This window comes from Gavia stellata, chromosome 11 (genome assembly GCF_030936135.1).
Source record: "Gavia stellata isolate bGavSte3 chromosome 11, bGavSte3.hap2, whole genome shotgun sequence".
In the NCBI taxonomy this organism is placed as follows: Eukaryota; Metazoa; Chordata; class Aves; order Gaviiformes; family Gaviidae; genus Gavia; species Gavia stellata.
This window is the reverse complement of record NC_082604.1, coordinates 3,354,647-3,371,545: the sequence shown is the minus strand read 5'-3', so window position 1 is coordinate 3,371,545 and position 16,899 is coordinate 3,354,647. Positions and strand designations below refer to the sequence as shown.

The window sequence follows — 16,899 nt, the reverse complement described above, 5'->3', positions numbered from 1 at the left end:
CTTCCTTTAGGCCCCCCACCTTAGCTCCTTCTACATGTTCTCCATCATTTCTGCAATCCTGGCACACTTGCGACACACCAGCCAGGCAGACCCAACCTGCACCACCCCTCAAATCCCCTTGGCATAGTGCTGACAGGCTGCTGTACCACTGCACTGACGGCTTCTCCCCTTCACCCTGCCCACAGCACCCTTTCTGTCTTTAGCTCCCCAGCACCCAGTGCTCTCAAGCCTCCTGTACAACAAATACTCCATCCCTGCGTTCCCAGCAGGGACCAAGTCTCCTGTATCACCTATCCGAAGTTGTGCACCCCTCATCCTCGCCCCCTCCAGCCCTCTTATCAGCTCTCCTGACCCCTGTGACTGCCACACTCACTCAGAATCGCCACGGCCTTCCCTGCTTTTGTAGCATGTGGGTCACCGCACCACTCTGACACACACACACGTACCTACAGCACTGTCATTCTCACACCCCCTTCCTTCTTTCTTCCTTCAGCCCACTAGGACCTTGGCTTCTAAAAAATGTTGTCCCCATCCCCAGAGCTCCAGCAATTCCTGACAACTTGTCACACCACCAGATCCCCATAGGCCTACACACTACAATACCTTACCACACACTTCACCCTTCCCGCACCTCCGGTCACACGTTGTGTCCAAACATCCCGTTTCCCCAAATCTGACTCTCTGTTCCAGACCTACTTTCCCAAAAAGTGCAGCAACCATGCAGAAGAGTCCAAGAAGGCTTTGTCTTCAGGATTAAACATGCTAGTCAGTAACTCAAGCTTTTGTCCAAGACATTACATCATGAGTCCTAACAGGTAAACACACAGGCATATCATGCTCTCAGAACATGATAATCCTAAAAACAGCCCATCCGAGTGCCTCCATCTAGCACAGGCATACAGAACAAGTGCCTCTGGATTTTTTTTAGCCCTTTGTGGATTTGTATTCCATTAACTTATCTATGGCCCTTAAACCTTTGAAAACTCATAGCATTTGCTCAACTTGTGGAAAGGAGTTCCACACTGAACTCAAGAGAAGTTTGCCAGAGCGCATCTGCAAACTGAAATTCACCAAGCGTCACTGGACTCCAGAATTTCTCTCATGCATAATGAGGCTGCACTCAGCAATCTTTGAAATTCACATGGGTTTGTCCTTCTTGTACCTACTTCCAAGTTCCTGCAAAACCCTTAGCAAATAATAAGCAAGTATAAAGACATTATTTTAGCTTGTCCTTCTGGCAATGACCCACACATGAAGAGAAGCTCCCTCTCTAGCTACTCATGCAGAAACCAGTGTGTACTGCACTTCTCTGTGTCTAAGCCCCTACAAATGAATCTGTAAATCAGCATTTGTGTAAGAGATGGATGGCTCCATTTAAATTTTTTTGATGCATCAAATTAAACAAATTAAAGCTAGGCTTTACTCTTTAGTGGGAACACTCTATTTTTAGCAACCCACTTCATCCCACCACAGCTTGCAGGCAGCATACCTTGATCACTGTACCTAGCCAGATCCTTCTGGCTGATGTAAAGATCATGGTCAGTGTCCAGCTCCCAGAATTTACAGTATATAACATAGAAGTGCTCGTAGGAGAAATAATCTGTGATCTGATTTATGTCATCCTCCTCTTCCAAGAGAGCAAGAGTCTGAAAGTACAAATAAAGTGGGAAGTTAAACCTAGACAAAGAGGCAGCTCAGCAGCTGAAGTCCTCCACTCTCCGGGGAAGTTGGGTGAACACAGCTCTGAGAGCTAATCCAAAATGCAGCCTTTCTCCCCTGTAGGAGATGTTGTTGCTGCATTCCTTAACAGGCACTTACAGAGCATCTGGGTTGGCGATCCTGGTTAGCATATGTATGCACAGTATTTCTGCCACTCCTGCGAACAATTTCTGCTAATTTTCAGCTATAGTGAAGAGTGAGGCAGAGAAACAAGAACACAACTGCTGTCTCAGCTGGGATCCATTATTTGTGAAACATCTCTGACCTGCACTGGAGACTCTTAGAGCCATTTACAACAGCAAGTCCACAGTTCTCCACAGGAACTGAGATATATCTTTACACATCACACATCCTTGCCTGGCTCCCGAAGGGCAAAATCAAGTCTTGCTCCAGAGTCATGCCTGGGCTGGGGAAGGAGGCATGGATCCCAAGCAGATCAAACCAATCCCACTGATCTTCCTGGGCTGTCGCTGATGGGAATTAGCCTGGTTTAACTAGGAGGCTTAGGCAAATTTCCAACCATGACATCTGTTAACATGCCTTGTTAGAAAACATTTTGCAACAATGTCCTTGTTTCATTCCCATGTCACACCTACCTCTGTCCTGCCCTCCACTCCACCTTCCCACTGACAGGAGGGTATTGCACGTTTACCAGTGCCACCTCCCCGCTTGCCTTTTTCCTAGTGCTGAGGCCGGGGGACACCAGGCAGCCTTTTCAGTCTAATAAATTCTGGCCGCAGGAATGTGAAAAAGGCTAACAGACTCAAGTGAGCTATAGGTCTGCCCTCACAGCCTCTCAGAAGGGAGGAGATGAAACACAGCCTAAGAAGAGCTACCCCTGACAGAGAGTTGTCTCTCTTAGCAGGCAGGCTTAGTAGCCCTTCTATGCACAACCACGAAGCCAGATGCTGTGCTATATGTAGGCACTGATAGTTCAACGTCAACTTTCAGTCATATCCACATCCTAGGAACCCAACTGAGCCTCAACAAAACTCTCACATCCTGCTATCCACCAGGTTCAGTAAAGTTTCAGGTAGGGACAACAGGATGGCACAGCCAGACTTGCACTATTCTGACTTGCTGACACTCAAGTCTAAAAACCTCTGATCAATCACTCACCAGCCTCTTCAGATTCTTTGTGGGTCTCTCCCTTTTTTTGCAGATGATAATCACTTGAGGAGGTTTTCAATGATTTTTTTCTTTTATAGCTCATGCCAAAATGTGCCATTTACACATGCAGCAAAGAGCTGCCCAAGCAAAATTATGGTCCCAGAGCTGAACTTCCCCGCTGCAGGAGATGAAAGGCAGAGTAGATATGCAAGGAGAAAAAGGGGGAAGTGTATAAAGGGAAAAAATGAGTGAATAAAGATGCAGGATAAGCTGGGAGGATTTGTTTATAACAGAGGTTAGGGAGGAACTGGGATCAGAGGGCTTGGACTAGCATGAGACAATCCAAGGGAACACTGATTTTTAGATTAGCTAATGTGATCAGTGGGGCAGACATCTGAAAGGAGGAGAAGCGTGAATTCATGCTTGAGGCTTTTGAGGAAGACAGCACACTACATCTGGAAGGGAGAACAGGATGCAGTAGGGACATCTCACCGCTTTAGCTGAGTCCTTGACCTTTCAGCCTAAAGACTTTCTTGCTTTTTAGGTTGGGCTGGAGTTGAGCAGCCTTAGACAGTTGTAACCTGGTGCTTTTGGACAAAATATACAGAGAACAGAGATCCAAATCCTGAAACCTCCGCCTAACATAAAGATACATTGCAGGGATTGTAACAAGAACTAAGCTTCATTCATTAACCTTTCTGAAGAAGTCTATTGCAGAAGTGGAAATCAGCTCCTGAGATGCACAGTCTTGCAATTGCACAGCATGACACGCCTGACCAACTGTCACTGGGCTGCCTGCCTGCTGGGAGTCAGGAAATTGGCTGTCCTACCCACCACATACAGTCGGCAATCCACCAGCTTTTCTTGGCTGCTCAATGAGCCACTTAACCTAGGCACACTGCTGTGTCTTGCTTGCTTCCCTTCCTCTTTGGCTAGATGAGGAGCCAAGAGCCAATCTGCCTGATAGAGCTTCAGAGTGGGTGCACAGTTGCCCCTCGACCTTCTATGAGTGCACTCTTGGCTACTCCGGTCCCTAGTCTTCTCTCATCTCAACTCAGACACAACTCCTCCACCAGCTCCAGCACTCTCCTAGCACTAAGCGTTTGGCCTCCCTCGCTATATAGTACACAGCTATAGGAACAAAGGTACAATGCATTCCGTATCTTGTTCAGGCAGAAACCAACATACTTGCAAGAAGTTGCTTTTCCTCAGCTCTGTTAGAGTGATCTTCCCAGACCAGGATCGATTGACTGTGTAGAATATTCTCTGTATAACCTGCAACACATGAACAGTGCTCTTGAAATCAACTCCTGAAATAAACCAGCTTGGGAATTTAAATGCAGTAACTTTGTTTATTCATTCATCCTAAGGGGACTTTTTGAAAACTGTGATCTTTTTTGTAGCTACTAATATCCTTAATTCACTATGCAATCTGAAAGTAACATTTGTTTCTGAAACAGTATTATCCATTTCCGCTATGCAAATATTTTCACTGCTCTTAATTCACATCTTTGCGCACACAGATGCATTACTTATGTCAGGGAATGTGTTCAAAGTGCTAATGAATCACTTGGAAACTGAGGTTTTCAGGCTTTAAGCATTGTAGCTTGCATGGATCTCAACTGAAATAGTGTTCTGCACTTCAGAAAAAAAATCAGGACTTTTGAAGAGGAAACAGGACATGTAAATGAAAGCAGCAATTGATGTCTGACCTATTGTGTCTATAACAATGCCTCATCCTCTTGGTGGCTCCACTGAAAGTAAGCAATAGAGATTATCTGTCTGCATTTACCTTAGGCAGGTGTTAATCTCGAATATTCATCTCCTTTACTGATCTGCTTCTAGTGAAACTGAGTAAAAAGCGTGTGGGGGGGGAACGCACAGACTTCTGAGAACCCAAGAAAAACAGTTCACAGTATGAGACTGAGTACTCCCCAGTACCTAAAAAAGCAAGCTGAACCCTTCTAGTCTGCTCCTTGTTAGCTTGTCAAATATCATCACAAAGTAGGGAAATTGCAAATGTGTGACCAAGCACGTGCAAGAATAAACTTAACAGGGGAAACGACAACAAACAAACATCATCAACAAGAGAAATTAGAAATATAATTAATTTTACTATCATCACTGAAATCTATGGAATATAATTCTTGTCAACCAAACCTAATACAAACAAACCTTTGATGTCTCTGACATCATGTTGACATATTATGCTAAAATTTTGGTAAACCTTAATAGTGCATGCTATTCCAACACAAAAATTAACTTTACACAACAATATGGACATTATAGGGATTAATCTGGTTAACAAACAAAATGGGATAGGTTTGTTTCTTAGCTAGAACTAGCTTTGAGTGGGGAGTCACCATTTAAGGGCCATGCTTTTACTCAGTCACACAAGGGCTGGTTCTCAGTCCAGAACCGGAACCAAGTATGAGATTGTTGCTAAGTCTGCTTTGGATATGCAGATTGGCGAGACAGTAAATGCTGATGAGCCCAAACAATTTTGAGAGCAACAAGAATGATTTGAGGACTCAAAATATATCCTGAAGAGAGAGAACTAATATATTCAACTTAGCTGTACATGGCACCTATTGGTAACTATCCTGGTCCTTAAAAGCCTACACAGGGAGATGTGGGACAGCAGGAGGACCTTTTGTCTCTCATGAAATACATAACTAGAAGCTGAAATCAGCCTAATTCAGACAGGTAAGAGTGCACTTCTTTTATACTGCCATTGATCAGCCACTGGGGAACTCCCAAAGAAACACTGCAGGCTCTTTCACTCCGGACTTCAATCAAAGATAGATGTCCTTCAAAAGTTGGGTGTCAATTCAATTAAAAACAAACAAACAAACAAACAAATCTATCTTAACTACAGCAATCACTGAGCAATGTTCTGTGGCCTCTGTAATGCACAAGGTCAGACTAGGTAATCACAATGATCTTTTCTGGTCTTAAGCACAATGAAAGCTGTATGTTTGTTTCTTCTTTAACGCCTCTGGCAGCCACTGCCATTCTGGACTCTATTTTTGGACTTTGTTTGGCCTTTGCTTCCAGATTGCACAAGCGCTCAGAGACTGAAGTGGGTCTCACCTCATACATAATCCATTATCACACCTGTCAAGTCTGTAGCAATTCTTACACACACAGGGTTTTCACACCATTCCAAGGACTCAACAATCCCAAGAATCAGAAAAAAGGACCCATAACCAGCAATCTTCCCCCCCCCCCCCCCGCCTGCTGGGTAATAAAAGACAACAAAATATCCCCCTGTTTGTGACACGTAAGAAACTGTTCCTCTATCAGACCATATTGATAAAGATGTTCCATCTGCTCTTTCCTCACCTAGCTGTAAAAATAAGGCATTCAGAGGTAAAAGCAGGATCTCTTTTCATCTCTTTTACCATGTCCAGTCACTCAGTGTAGGCTTTATTATTCAAATAATGGTCCAGATTCAATGGATAGTATATAGCGTATGTATCAGTATAAAATGTCAATACTTCTCTCTTTCCTTTCCAGGTTGTGAAAACCAAGCTGTCAGAAAAAGCATTTGGGAAAGATCCTAGAAGATAATTACACAGTCGGAGATGATTTGCAGCGTTCAAGCCACCCCTGTCAGTTATGCCTTACTGAAAGCTATAACTGGCTTCGTTTTTCCCAGCATGGGACATTATTTATTCTGAATTCAGTACGTAAGCCTTTGGAAGGGGGAGACCCTTCCTATTTGCCCATTATCCTCATGTAATTTACCTCCAGGACCCAAACCACTGATGGGTCAGTTCTAGACCTTTCCCCAACCTTCCCACAGAAAAACAAAAGCAATACCATTTCTGGAAAAACCCACAAAGCTTTATTAAACCCTGTAAGGTCATCATCCCCCTACACATTTGCACTGGTAACACTGCATAAGCTGAAGCACTTTTCAACAAGCAGTATGTTTTGCCAAGTTGTTCTTAGTTGACTCAGCTTTTTCAACAACAGCATGCAGTGCTAACTCTGAGCCTTGTTTGAATGTTCTGGGAGAAGTCACATTTTAAAGTTTTTACAATAAATGCCACGTGATATTCTGCATTGTCTTCACCAGCTTCAGGAGTCGGTCTCTGTTGAAAAAAACACAAGTAGTTTAGTATACTGGCAATACAACAGCTCACAGATACTGATACAGATTAAATTACAGCCTATTGTATCCAAAAGGCACCTCTAAAAGGTGCAGAGGTAGGCAAAAAAAATTTGAAACGTGCATACACATCTTAATCCATACTAGACTGTTAGCTTGCTCTCCAGGTGATTTCAACCAAGTGATGCTGTATCCAGCAATGAACACAAAAGCCAGTGTCTCCTTCCGGCCCTCATCTGTAACACAAAAATAAAACTTAATTCTTGCATTTGCAGCAAATACAGCATTCTGTCACTGTAAGTAGGTATAAGGCACTCTACCTTGAAGGGATCAAAAGGGTCCAAGCAGTCTCAAAATCCAAGGACAAAGCTGTTTCCTTCATTACCTCCTGGTGGAAATACTGAATTTTGTAACATCAAAGAGAGAGAAGTGACAGACTGTCTGTGAAAGGAGATGTGAGAAATAGGAGATCCTGATGTCAGAGAGGAGAGCCATGGCTGCAGTGGGCCAAGTACTGCCACTCCAGATGGGAGCAACCGGACCCAACAGACTGTCTCCCGTGGTCCTGACTCGGCTCCAACACAGTGATCTGGCCAAGGCCAAACACACTGAGCTCAGAAGGATCTGTTTGTCGGCACAGACATCCAGAACAGCATTGTCCTGCCAGAGTGAGGAGTCTGTGGAGGACATCGCAGCTTTGTAAGATTCACCGCTACACACCATTTGCCTCAACCACAAGCAACACTATTTCCTGGCTGCCTGGGAGCAAGCCTAGGAAGCCACCTCTGTCAGAGTATTGCGAGTAAGGGTGCCTAAAGGCTCAGACTGAAGTAGCAAAGCACAGCGGGGAGACAAGCAGAATCAAGAAGCACTGAGAAGCTTCATGTACTCATGAAGGGTCCCATTCTGTGACTGCTTTATGGTGGTCACACAGGACCTTGCCCAGGCACAAGGGAAGTTGGGGAAAAGGAGAGGAAGGAAAAGGTGTTGCTCTCTTTAGTAGCAGCCTGCACATCAGCTGTCTGAGAGTCAGCTTCACACAGGCTGGTCTCTCAGACCAGAACATGCACCACACCCCAATGAGGTCCAGAAAGTGCAGCAATTGCTGATTTGGGCCACCAAGGGTGATAATTTGGAGGATTACTCTACAAAGACATTTATTTCTTGTCTTTATTCCCTCCTTTAGACCCTGAAAAATACAGGAACAGCACGTGACTTGAGAAGAGGAACCTGCAAAGGCAGATGCACAGAACTGCCTTTGTCATCACCCAATAGCCAGCACCAGAACAACCACGCATTGTATCTTGACCTTCTCACCAGTGAAGAGCAACTGGTTGATATGGCAGCCAGAAACCGATGCTAGTGTGACCTTAAATCTTTAGGGTCTCACCCCCCATGTACTTTAAACACCAAATACCAGGCTACATGTACCACAGGCACCTTCCACACTCAACCATTCATGTGCCTCCATAATTCCCTGGCTACTGTTATACCTACTCTGGCCAGTTACTACACTTAACATATCCAATGTCTTGCTCCACGGGCACTAAATCTGTTGGTAATACACTGATGTTCACTTTCATGTTCACGTGCATCTAAACATTTAAAATTGATTCTTGTTATACATTTTCGGAAAACATTAATTAGTGTGACGGTTCAGGTTTGCCCAGAGCAACAGAGTGTCTTTCTGCCATCTGCTCCTTACAGGAAAGGAACAAGCCTGTGTCTGCCAGTAATCTCCCAGCTGCTAGTATGTGGTGCAGCTGGCCCCCGTGGAGACCCTGGCAAACAAACAGGAGAAACTTTAAGCCCTTGAACCCTATTGGGATACAGTTCCCATCAGGTCTGTCATTATTTGACTTTGTTACCACCACAGAGATAAAACATCCTAACATTTATACCTTTTATCCAGATTCATACACATCACGAGGCAAGCTAAAGGCTTAAAAAAAGTACAAACTTATTCAGGTAAAGCACCAGGCTAACTGCTGACTGCAAAGCTGGAACAAAGCTACAGAACAAAACCCAACAACAAACAGTACTCGCAAAAGCTCAAAGACTCGGAAAGACTAGATAGGCTTTCTGGCAAAAGCAAGCAGCCAGAGAGTTGGATGGGAGACCCCTGTGAGCAATGGATGCTTTGTACCATGGAACAATCACAGATTCTTCATGCCAAAGTGACAGAAATCTTCAAGCATACAGCCTTCTACGTCTCAGCAGCCCAGCAGAATCAGGGGTAACTTAGCAACTCTTGAAGACCAAAGAAGGACCTCTCATTTTCCTTCATCAGATTAAAGGCCAAAAAAAATTGCTTTTATAAATTTGCTTAAGACCAGAAAGAATCATTATTAACCTTTTGAATAACCTCTTGGCAGATTCATTTTTCCTTTGGAAGTATTTCTTAAAATAACTTATTACCAGTAATATTAGGAACAACTATTTTTTGAAATAACTGAAGGATTCGCTGATGGGAACAGTGACAAGTCACAAAGGGAGGGGTGGTACAGCAGTGTCACAGGAGATCGAAGGAGCCAGCCTACCGTCGTAATATACCGGGAATGGAACTCCGGAGCATCCTTCAGGAACGTCAAGCCAGGATGCGTTTCCACCACATCCTGCAAGACAAGACCAAATAAAATGAAACAGATTTTCTTCTCCTTTTAATGTTTAGAAGTTACTGGGTTTACAAACCAATTCTTTTGCTTACTTTTGAAAGCGTATTTGCAGCATTAACAATAAAACTGAAATGACATCTTTTTATCTATAAAGTGAACCTTCTAGAATTATAAGTAGAATACATTTTCTGGGCAATACGCACCTGTTGGGCCATTTTGATTTACTTAAGGACAGAAAAACAAAGGAAGAGAGTTAGTGAGTAGATGAAAACTCATTTTCATTGAATGAGACAAAAAATTAGTTAGTTGACCATGCATTTCCTCTCCAAGATTTTTTTTTTCTCCATTCATGGAAGATATTGTAATGTTCTATTTTTTTATATATATATAAAACACGTAATATTAACACTTATTAGACCTAGGTGTCAGAAATAAACATTCCTTGAAAGGTTGAGAAAGTTGCCTTTTATGTCCTCCACAACAATGAAGGCTCATGAGCCTTAGAATGCATACAGATATGAACAGTGTTTTTCCAAAATTTACTCGAACTACCTGTGGAGATGCCTCTTTCTCAAGATCAGCTTTTTCTAAGCCAAATACTGTGTCATGATGCCAAATCTGCCAAGAAATGCATGACCAAAACCATGGAGAAACTGCTCAGATCCTGAATGAGTCAGTTCAGATCCTGCATGAATCAATGTCTGTGTAATGTCTACATGTCTGACTCCTCTACCCTTGAAAAAAAACAAAACAAAGAAGTGTTCGAAGTTTTGCTTTGTCTATACTATGATATGGCAAAAGGAGAGAGCAGGCACAGTGCCCTTAGGGGTGTGATATGACCAGATTTTGGCCAGTCTGACTTGATGTCTAATATGATGGTGTAATATGGTGTAATATTGCTAGTCTCTAGTTGACTGACAAACAAGATTGTACATGCCTTTGATTGCACCAGTAGCTAAAGAGCAGAACTGCTATCAATCAGGAAAGGCAGCATGCCCAGTGGAGAAAAGATGAAAAGGAGAAAATTTACCCATCACAGTCCCAGTTTTGTTTGAGACACAGAAACATCCAGTGCAGACACAAAAATATTTCCCCAACAAAGCATGTCCACAGGTTTTGCATAGAGGACAATACACTGTGAGAAATCTAGAGACCGGCAGAAAAGCTCAGAAAAAGTATCAACAGATGATCAGAGGAAAGATGGACCTGATTTATAGAGAAACTACAAAGAAACCCTAAACCTATCCAGAGCCTGCCTAAATGGCCACAAGTAATTAAGGAATTATACTTTGCTTTGTTAAAAATATCACATGTAAATAAAACGAAAAGAAATGAAATGAAATCAGGATGCACCTATTTAGCCTGAATATTAGGAAAAAAAAAAAATCAGCAGTGGAGACTTGTGTACTAGCAGGTTTAGAGGCATGTACAGAACAATAGAACTGCAAAATTTTTCCTCAAGATTTCCATGTGATACTGCATCTGGTAGTCTTGCTAGACAAATTCAATTATAATTGTCTTGTCAAGCAACTTTTACAACTTTTCCAATAAGCTTTTATGTTGTGCTTGAGTATCAACAGCACCATGCATTCTTCCCCAATAACCACCTAGAGAAATGGGGTGAATTTCAGCCTGATTAGCAGGCACTGATAAATACAAATCCTGACAAGAGACTAAAAACTTTGACAATCCTCAGCAACTTTAGCAAGCTATGTAGCTGGTTGGCACTTGTGCAAAATAGTCCACTTAAAATGCTTATTTCTATTTCATTCCAACCCCACCGAGGTGCTGTTCAAACCAAAGGTCTGAATGCCCTTGTTAAACATTTAAAGACATGAAAATAACTAAGTTACAAAATGAACATAGCTCGCTCTCCCCATTCATTCACTGCTGAGCTGCTGCAGGTACCTGAAGCAGCGGAATGAAGTCCTCCTGTTCTAGGTAGTCACAGCTAGGCTTCGCTACAAGGTATGTGAATCTGGATGCATCATCATGGCAGTTACGTAGGATTCTACGAGAGAGATGAACAGTTACTCCAAGCACTTTGTACCTCACAGCACAATCACAAACTACAGATGGATTATGAATCGCCTTATCACATGCTACGCAATACATCTACACTGTGAATTATGCAAAGTTGACCTCAGACTACCAGCACCCATCTTTTTCAGTATCTTTCAGCAGCACCAAGGTATTTCCACCCAGGGGAGCTTTTTTTTTTTCATGTTAACATTGCTGCGGTAAACAAGGTTTCTTACTGAAGACTGTTCTTACTTTGATTCCACAGCATCTTAGTAAGAAACCTGACTTTTCAAAATGCTGCATGCTCACTGATCTCATTTGAAGTCAATAGGATCAACCTAATGGGATGCCCTAACAGACATGCTATCCAGTTCTTTCCTTTACTGTATTTCAATATTTGAGGATATTGCCAAACTACAGTGACTAAATTTTCAACCAGAAAAATCACTCCCCAGAAGGGGAAAAAAAAAAAGCATCCCTTGTTAAGTATGGCACAGCTGGCTGCTGTCCACTGAAGTCATGGAGAACAGCCTAACGAAAGAATTCGCAGGACTGAGTATTTAGAGAAGCGTGTAAACTCATTCCTTAGGTTGACGGTTTGCATCTATGACACCAATTCTTGTCTCTGCTTTCTTCTAATACAAAATACTACACTGGTCAAAGGTATCACAAGTCACTCCGAACAGAAATACTCATGAAAACGGTAACTCCATGACATTTACCAAAACACTACCGAATACCTGTAACGGAAGAGAACATTCGGATATATCAAACACTAAGTCGTTCATATAGTATAATGGAAACAATAAATTACTCAGAAAATTACCCTGTATTCTTTAATAACTGTGAAAATACAAATGCACTGTTAATTACTTACTATGAGTGATCATTTGCCCCCCTTCTGCCCTAAAAGTGTATGAACTTATATTGAAATAGTACTGAAATTCCTGTAGTCTTTACAAAAAAAAGGGGGTTTTATTAAATAAGTCTTCCGGGGCCGGGGGAAGAAAAAAAAGATGTAGTGGCTGACAAGCAATCCTGTTAGCTGCACATTCATATCATGCTAACTGTCAATCAACACATTCTAAATCAGCTGCAGAAAAGAAGTGCTAATGTTTTAGCTTTTAAAAAAATAATCAGGCACATGAAGATGAATCCCAAAGCCATGTTTTACAATAAACTAAAAGATCTGATTTTCAGAAGTATTCTGTACCCAGCAATTCCTATTGACTTCAAATGAGATCAGTGAGCATGAAGCATTTTGAAAAATCAGGTCAGCTACTAAGATGCTTGAAAATAGGCTTCAGCAATTAAAGGTAACTGTTTTAAAATTATGGCTGTTTTCAGATAGCTGTAGTCTAACTTTACCAGGAACACTACATTTATTTCTGTCTTATGTTTCCAGAAAAAATTTTGCAGCTGTCAGAGGGGAAGAGGAGTGGGAGAAAAAAAAAAAAAAATCTTTCTAAAAGAGCAATTAAAGTGAAAAAAGCATACAAAACTTGGCTTGGAAGTGGTGTGATTAAAAGAATACAGAAGAGGGGCATGACCACAGTCTGCAAATATCTAAAGGATGTAAATGTCAGAGGAGTGAAAATATGTGGTATCATACATGAGGGATTAATTAGTAGTAATTGGAGGAACCTAAGGAAGGAAAAAATGTTGTCTGTGTCAAGAAAAACTTACTGATCATAGTCACCCCTAACATTTTTGCAATTTTGCCAGGGTAACTAGAAGCTGTTTTGACAATATTATTGCAGGAAATACTTTGGGAACTCAGGGTTAAAGGCTACTTCAAGAATCTGAAGAGCAGCCATTAAGTAAAAAATTAGAAATCTCTCTGGATATGAGATGGAGACATTGTTCAGGTGTTTCACAAAGTAGACCAAAGCCTGAATCACCCTGGAGGGAAAAAGGTTAAGCAAGAGAGCAAGTCTGTTCCATCTTACACCTCTGACTCCAAGCATGATATATTCAGAGCTCTCAATTTCAAAAAGAAGCCTTGACAATGGTATGTGGAAGTGACTGTCAAACCCCACAGATTTATTATACAGCATGCTTGAGGAAGGTAATAACTATTAAACCTGCCAGAGTATCCACTTCTATGATGCTGCTTTATTTTGCATTCCTTCTTCCTGTCCTATAACATTATCACATGCCTCCTCTCCCCATTCCCAAATGGCACTCGCTTAGCCCACTAGTGTAGCAGCAATAAAGTCTCAGATAAATATATCCAACATCCACTGACATCTATCAGCTATCTCATGAAAGGCTGACATATTTCTAGGGAGCGTGATAATACATTTTATATGCCAACCAGACCAAAACGTCTCATCATCTATACAATCGCTTCAAAGTTTGTTGATGCAGCATGGAAACAAGCGTTCAGGGAGGTTTTGGGGAAAAAAAAACTTAAGCTGATGGAGATTTTTAAGCCATTTATTTTCTTCTAAAGTAGGAACCATGTTTTGAAAAGTCTGGTGGAAGAAAAGGGGAAAATAAAACCCCACAAACCGAGAGAGACTTCTGTAGCAGGCTGTCCTCTATTTCCAGAAAGAGAATTTTGCATTTGCTATACTCACTTTCTCCACATAGATACAAATGAGTGTACAGATACACCTCCTGTCCTTTCTCCTCCCAATGCATTGAACATAGGTGCTTTCCAGTAGAGTGGGCAGCCACATATCTGTAATGAAACACCGGAACAAAGAGGAATACAAAAGCAGTCAGAAGAAGAGCCTGCTTGTTTAACTTGTTTACACACCAAATTCACCATCAACACTTTTACATACGGGAAATAATGCAGTAATGGCACGCAGGTTAGTCAAAAAGCTATTTACTGTATGCAAAGGTTCAGAATCCACCAATAACTTTCTACTTAAGCATATGCCTTTTTAAGTAGCTGAGAAATACATCCTGTTAGGCTAGGAAAAGGATGAGAGACTATAAAGCTCTTAAGCTCTGTCTTTGACTGAGCTGTTTAGCAAGATTCCCTGCAAAGTGAAGTGGAGAGAGACAGGCACCTCCTTCCAGAAGACCAGTCACACCAGCTACCTCACTGACCTACCTAAGAAAAGGATGACCCGTCCTCTACATGGGCTGACTTCTCATTGAAAGCAAGGGAACTTCAATTCTAGTTATAGACAATTAATGATTAAATGCCTGAAGGTGAAATGATTCCCATCCTGTAGTTTTCAGTGCAGTGCCTTCCACCCCATTTTCCCAAGGCTGCTGGATCACAGTAGGATAACAAAAAATGAAAGCACAAACAGAAAGAGGCTGATGCCTGCAAAAGGACTCCCTGAACACAACTTTTTAACAGGTCTCTGCAGAGGTTGCTAGCTTTCAGAATGGTAATCAATGAAAGCTCAAGCATTTTCTACTCTCTAATGCCTCAGAAAACCAGGCTTAAAAATGGCTTCAAACATTCAGCTGCTGACACCTTCAAGAAACCTCCTCTTTACCACAAAGATCTTTCCAGCCACCTTTATGACTCCAGCCAAGGTATCAGAACATCTGCAAAACACAAGCCTTGGAGGGAGTGCAGCTGGTTCAGGCCAGGCACAGGTAAGAAGGATATCACACCAAATGGAAGGAAGGATATTTCGAAGAAGTAATTGAGGCATCACTTCTGCTTTCCCCACAAAGCCTCTTTCACCTCTTCTATTAAGCAAGACTATCCTGCAAGTCCATTCTCAACTTTTTGTCTGGGCCTGCATGTTTCTTTGGGAATCCCAATCAGCATAAGAACTCCTTTCAGATTTAGCCATCCCTGTGTCAGGCGACTGTACTTCTACAGGTGTTTAGCTTAGCTACTCTGAGGAAAGAATGACATTTACTTTCTGTCGTTTCCTCTGGGCAGCTGGTTCTCTCGCATTTATTTCAGAGCCCCAAAACTGCTACCATCATCAGTAATCCCATGGAACAGAAGCAAGCCTTACAACAGCTAAACGGCATGGAGCACATCCATGTAGCGACAGATGCAGAGACCAGACAGAAAGGCAGAGGTCTCTGCTTACCCCACCCTCCTCCTTTTCCCAGTTTGAACATGACAGGCCACACACAGTTGCCTGTCTTGTCATAAAATCAGTTTCAAACCTTTTTTCGGTCAAGCAAAGAAGTTTTTCTGCTTATGTTTTCAGAGATGGTTTACAAATAATGTAATTCAATTCCTCCAAAAACAAACAAACAAAAAACCAGCCTAGTCTCTCCTTTCAGAAAAACCTTCCTTCTTGGAAAACAAGTGCTCCTCTTGGACAGAACATCATTGCTCAGTCTACAGTGCCAAAAGATGCATTCGGGGCAAACTGAACAGATAAGATGTGTCTGACAACTGCTAGTTTTAGATCAGTATTACTAAAAACCGTGGTTGAAGGAGAGGAAAATAGAACCACCCATCTGCATCGTGCTCCCACATAAGTGCTGTGTTTTGTTCCCTGAAGCCAAGAACTCATTAGCAGACTGTAACAACTCCAAGTCTGCTGACTCCTGCATTATGGATACTGAATGTATGCATCTCAGTGGCCGAGGGTTGACTAAGCATTTCCCTCTTCTATGTCCAAGGAGGCGTAGGTTGGAAACTGCTTTCTCAAGCAACACTGCAACAGTATACATAGATGATGTCCAGATTAGTGGGACAGCTAACCACCACCTGCCTCTGAAGCCACAGAGGCAGACTAAGTTTCTGCTGTCTTCTGAGCATAACTATGGAGGAACAGAAAAACAAAAGTACAATTTGTATTTGGTAAGAAATCGGAAAGAACCATTTTGCAAATCAAAGCAAGAAAGAGCGTACAAATCAGATGTGACAAACAGCAAACTGAGCTCATTTTTGTTTACTATTTTCTTCATCTAAACATTTCTCACTAAAAATGAGAAGAGCTATGAGATACTTTATTAGTTTTAGTTTCACTCTTTCTCTCCAAAAAATGAAAAACCTAGAGAATAGTTACCTTAGCAATTTTCCCCATTTCATAGATGTTTGCTTTCTCATCTTCAAACTCTGTAAAGGCTTCTTCAATCCTGGCAATGATTTCTTCATGATTAGTGCAGACATTCGGAAGTCCTTTAGGGAAGTAGAAACGTGGAATGTTTATCGACAAAGGGGTACTGCTGGTGGCTTTATTCACAGGCAGAAGAGTGCAAGGGCTAACCGCGGAGTTCAAAGGGACTGGGGATGAAGTCCCAGGTTTCTTCTCTTGTTTACTTTGAACCTGAAAATATAATGAATAACAAATACTTTTTAACAGCATGGCATACTGAACAGGAGAAAATAGTTTGTGCTCCCTGCGATTAGGAAAAAATTAAAACCCACCA

At 42.0% G+C, this 16,899-nt stretch overlaps 1 protein-coding gene across 4 annotated transcripts in view; it reads right to left on the bottom strand.

Moving 5' to 3' along the window:
* Positions 1–16,899, bottom strand: part of PPP2R3A (protein phosphatase 2 regulatory subunit B''alpha) — a 43,744-nt gene that overhangs the window by 9,679 nt on the left and 17,166 nt on the right. For all 4 annotated transcript variants that reach the window (XM_059822969.1, XM_009817787.2, XM_059822970.1 and 1 more), the window contains exons 2-7: positions 16,536–16,796; positions 14,166–14,269; positions 11,470–11,572; positions 9,487–9,561; positions 4,018–4,104; positions 1,490–1,646 (exon numbers count right to left, since the gene is read on the bottom strand). In XM_059822969.1, coding sequence (XP_059678952.1) covers positions 1,490–1,646; positions 4,018–4,104; positions 9,487–9,561; positions 11,470–11,572; positions 14,166–14,269; positions 16,536–16,796 — 787 coding nt within the window. The remainder of the gene's footprint in view (positions 1–1,489; positions 1,647–4,017; positions 4,105–9,486; positions 9,562–11,469; positions 11,573–14,165; positions 14,270–16,535; positions 16,797–16,899) is intronic.